Below are 4,385 nucleotides of genomic sequence, written 5' to 3' on the forward strand. Positions count from 1 at the left end.
TTGAACTCAGACTAAACACAAAACTTTCACGTTATTATAATTATTGTTATTTATGTTTTTAAGATTGAAGTGTAATCATCATAATAAACAAACACGAAAACTGACAACAGATGTCAGTTCAATTCAAAAATACTTTATTAATCCCAAAAGGAAATTAGATGATTATGAGATAAGATGCCATAAATATGAGATAACACTTCATAATTAAGATATATCAATTCTGGGATAAGACGTCATAATTACAAGATAATTACGAGATAAGTTGTAATAAATGTGAGATAAAATATAATTTTAAGATCATTTCTTGTAAAACTACAGGATTACCTGGCCACTGCTGAAGAATCACTGCACAGCAGCAGAAACGTCTCATAAATATAAGATAAAGAGTCAGTTTGTTTTCCTTTATGAATGTGAAACACTCCAGTAGATTAAAGAATCAAAGTAGGCGTGTTGTTAAAAATGTGTGCAGCCAAGAATGCAGTTTTACAAACCACGCACCAGAATCCTGTAATTTCAAGTCACTAACGTCTCCAAGCGTTGCAGCGTTGTAAAAAACTGGGTTTGAGAAAACCTCAAACAGAAAAAAAAAAGATCTGAGKTGTTTGAGTTTTATGAAACGATTAAATCAAATCAAAACCAGAGGCGGAGAAATGTTTGTACTTTTCCTCCGTGTGTGAGGGATAAACTGAGCTGAGAGGGTGATGATGATGATGATGAAGAAACACCAAACTCAACCAGCTCCACCCAGATCTATTGTTTTATAGATGTGTTTTAGTKTTTTGAAGTTGTTTTTAAACTTGAACCTGTAGTTGAGCTGACTGGAACTAACTGTATCTGAAATGTGTCCTAGAGCTTTAAATGAACTTACTGAAAGCTAAAAATATTAAGAAGTTTAAGCTTTAAAATCCACCTGTTTYCCTGGTTTTACTGCACAGAATCCAGGTGTTAAACAGCTGTTTGATGTTTTAATTAACAGCGTGAGCGATCCTGTTCTGCATTTAATGTTTTGATCGGATCTTCAGTAACTTGAATAAAACTCACCTGATTACCTCATTACGTTGGAGCAGAAAGACTCCAGTAAAACATAAATACCTCTGTAACACAGCCAAGGTACAGAAATACACAAAGTGTTTTTATGGCGTTAAGCTAAAACTGTTGAAATGTCCCTTTAAACCTGAACAGGAAGATATAAAACTCCCTCACAGACCTTAAAGATTCATTTAAAAACACAGAAGCATTAAAATGTTAGTTTCATTTGTTTCAGTGTACTTTAAAAACAGAATTAATTGAGTTTTTTTATTTGTTTGTTGTTTTTTGACCAAAGTGCTGCAGATGTGACAAACTGAATGTAAAAATTAAAAGCGAGCCCGACGTGAGGAAAACTTCACGGTTGTGTTTATCCTGTGAAGAATCTCCTTCATCAGTTTGTTTGTACTTTTATAACAACTGGATCAAATTAAAGATTATTTTTTATCTCAGCTGATTCATATCTTTTATTTTTTCTTTGTCTTCACTCTAAAAAAAGCTTTTAGATTTTAAATGTGGAAATCAACTTGATCCTTAATTATTTTAGTCAAACCTGGAAAACAAGATGATACACAACTTGAACAGATCTAAAACTGAGATAATTACAAACTCAGGCGCTTCACTTTTAACTGATTCACCTAAAACTAAAGCACAGAGCAGACAGTGAAGAACTAATAACTAACTGTGTRAATGCAGAATAAAAATCTAAAAGCATAAAAGTACGAAGACTTGTTTTTGTGAGGCTGAAGTGTCGCAACAATAAGACGGGAAACCTGGACCAGATCCATGATTTTAATTCAACAGAATGAAAMCTCAAACCCTGAAGGGATGAAAAAACAGAATCCAGTTTTAAATAATCAAAACTAAATATATATATTTTTGCTATTATTCTTTATTTAAACAGCACGTTTTATAACACAAAACAAGACAAATATTGAAAGGTAAATGCTGTTTGTACACAAAGTTTATATTCTATAAATTTCATTGATGTATGGTTGGAAAAAATATTTTAGATGTACAAGTTAGCCGATATTTTCTACAGCTCTATGTTATAAATCAGTTCCAATGGTTATTCCTTTGATAAGTCATAATTAGGGAGATCAAACTGAATGTGAAAGATGGAATGTCAGGAACATTGGGAGAATCCACTCAGAGTGGWTCATTCAGACATGATGCAACATCAGACTCCAGGACTTCTCTCCTGTGGGAGCTCTGGTGTGTGTTCAAGTGGCTGCTTTGCCGGAATGTTTTCCCACATATTTTACAGGAATAAGGTTTTTCACCTGTGTGAGTCCTCATGTGGTACATCAGGCTGGTCTTGGAGCCTAAACATTTTCCACAGCTGTTGCAGACGTAGGGATTGTTGGCCGCATGAGTCTTCATGTGAACGGCCAAAGCACCGGTTCTGACGAAACCTTTCCCACATTCTTTACAATATGACTTCTCACCGGTGTGTTTTTTCATGTGAGTGGATAAATGGATACCCTGACTGAATGTTTTCCCACAGACCTGACAGGAATAGGGTTTTTCACCTGTATGAGTTCTGATGTGATGAAGCAGGCCGGTGCTGGATCTTAGACACTTCCCACACATCTTACAAGAAAACGGCTTTTCGCCCGTATGAGTCAACATGTGAGTGTTCAAAGCCCCCCTCTGAATAAAACCTTTACCACACTCTTTGCAGGAAAACGGTTTCTCGCCTGTGTGGATTCTCATATGATAAGTCAAACTGTTGCTCTGAGTGAAGCTTTTAAGACAAACTGTACAGGAAAAGGGTTTCTCACCCGTGTGCCTTCTCATGTGGCGTACCAAATCGTTTTTTAATCCAAATCTGTCCCCACAGCTCTGACAGGAGTACGGTTTCTCACCAGTGTGAGTTATCATGTGGCGTATCAAAACATCTCGTCGTGCAAAACTTTTCAAACAAGTTTCACAAGAAAAAGACTTCTGAACTTGGTGAGTTTTTTGGTGAAAATTCATCAACGACAAGTCGGAGAACGTTTTCCCACAGGTGTTGCAGTCGTAAGGTTTTGTTTCTTCCGTGTCCAAACCCGGTTTTTCCTGCTCCACTTTGACCTCTGGAGGTTCTGGTTCCTCCTGTTCCTCTTTAATCTGTGAAGCTCCTGGTTTGTCCTGATCCTCCTTTTGAAGAACTCTAGTCTGGTTCCARACGTTGTCCTCCTCAGTGGCTTGTTGCTGAGGGGGGTCTGAGAAGAACAAAGTGACCCAGAAACAGATTATTAATCTGATCAGAGGAAAACATCTCTGAGAAAAACCTTGGTTTTGTTTTTAAACTCTAAAACATGAAGCMATCGTGAAAACATGTAGTGAAACATAGAGTTTATATTTTCAGGTGAGTCTGAGGGAAACATGGGCGTGTTCTTGAACCAGAATATTAAACCATCTCAACATGAGGAGAAACCAAATGAGGTGATGGAGCGTGGGAACTGCAGCTCTGATGAGCTCAGACATCATCCTGTTTCTGTCAGGCCTGTGTTAACGCTCCATCAGCATTTATATTACAATGATTCCAGGAAATCTATTRTGTAAAATATATTTACATGTTATAAAGATTTATTTTTGTTTTTTTCTTCAGTAAAACTCAGTTGATAGTGTCTCATGGTTTGATGTGGAACAACAAGCATTTTATCTAAGGACAAAACTGTCACGTCCCTGAAAGACACGAGCTGTAAGCTATGCTGCGTAGTCTTTGGSTTTCTGAGATAAATATCACAGCCTCGTGAACAGTGGGGTCATGAAACTCAACATTTTTCTGTACGCTTTGGGGTAGGGGGTGGGGGTCTCCTTAAAGTGTTATACGCTGTGTGCTAATGATAATGTTGAGAACTGTGAACGGCTCCTCAGTACCATGAAGTCATACTGCAAGGTGAAGGACATGTTAAGAGTTAACCAACATAAAAACATGAAAACACACRTTTTATATTTGATTTCATTTGAACTTTAGTATCAATAATCTGTCTGATTAATCAGATCGGCTCAGAGGAGATTCTGACAAACCGTCCGGCGGCTGAGGCAGCACTTCACCAACACTGTGCTCAGTGAAGGGGGGTGCTGTTGACCTCAACCAGTGATGTCATCAGGAAGCAAGCAGGGGTCTCTGCAGAACGTGTTGTCCTGTGGGCGGAGACGGCCCGAGACGTGATTGGTCGGATTGATGGTGGGGTTTGAGGAGGCTGGAGGTAGCGGGGAGTAGTTTGATCGTCAGGTAGGAAGCAACATGTTTTTTAAGATTAATTTTAGTCATAACTTGACAAAGGAAAATGCTAGCTGCACGAAATTTGAATGTCGTACATGTGAAAGGATGTGTAACAATATGGATTGTTAAAACATCCCTAACC

The 4,385-nt window shown here is 37.9% G+C and overlaps 1 protein-coding gene across 1 annotated transcript; it reads right to left on the bottom strand.

The window, feature by feature from the left end:
* Positions 1-2,291: 2,291 nt before the first annotated feature.
* LOC106537116 (gastrula zinc finger protein XlCGF8.2DB) lies at positions 2,292-3,083 on the bottom strand (the record flags this gene model as incomplete). The annotated part of the gene is given in 1 exon segment (XM_014034486.1): positions 2,292-3,083. A coding segment is annotated over 1 exon segment (792 nt), but the record flags the coding sequence as incomplete, so codon positions are not given.
* Between the last annotated feature and the right edge of the window lie 1,302 nt (positions 3,084-4,385).

The sequence above is a fragment of the Austrofundulus limnaeus genome, unplaced genomic scaffold, assembly GCF_001266775.1.
Source record: "Austrofundulus limnaeus strain Quisiro unplaced genomic scaffold, Austrofundulus_limnaeus-1.0 Scaffold2138, whole genome shotgun sequence".
NCBI lineage: Eukaryota > Metazoa > Chordata > Actinopteri > Cyprinodontiformes > Rivulidae > Austrofundulus > Austrofundulus limnaeus.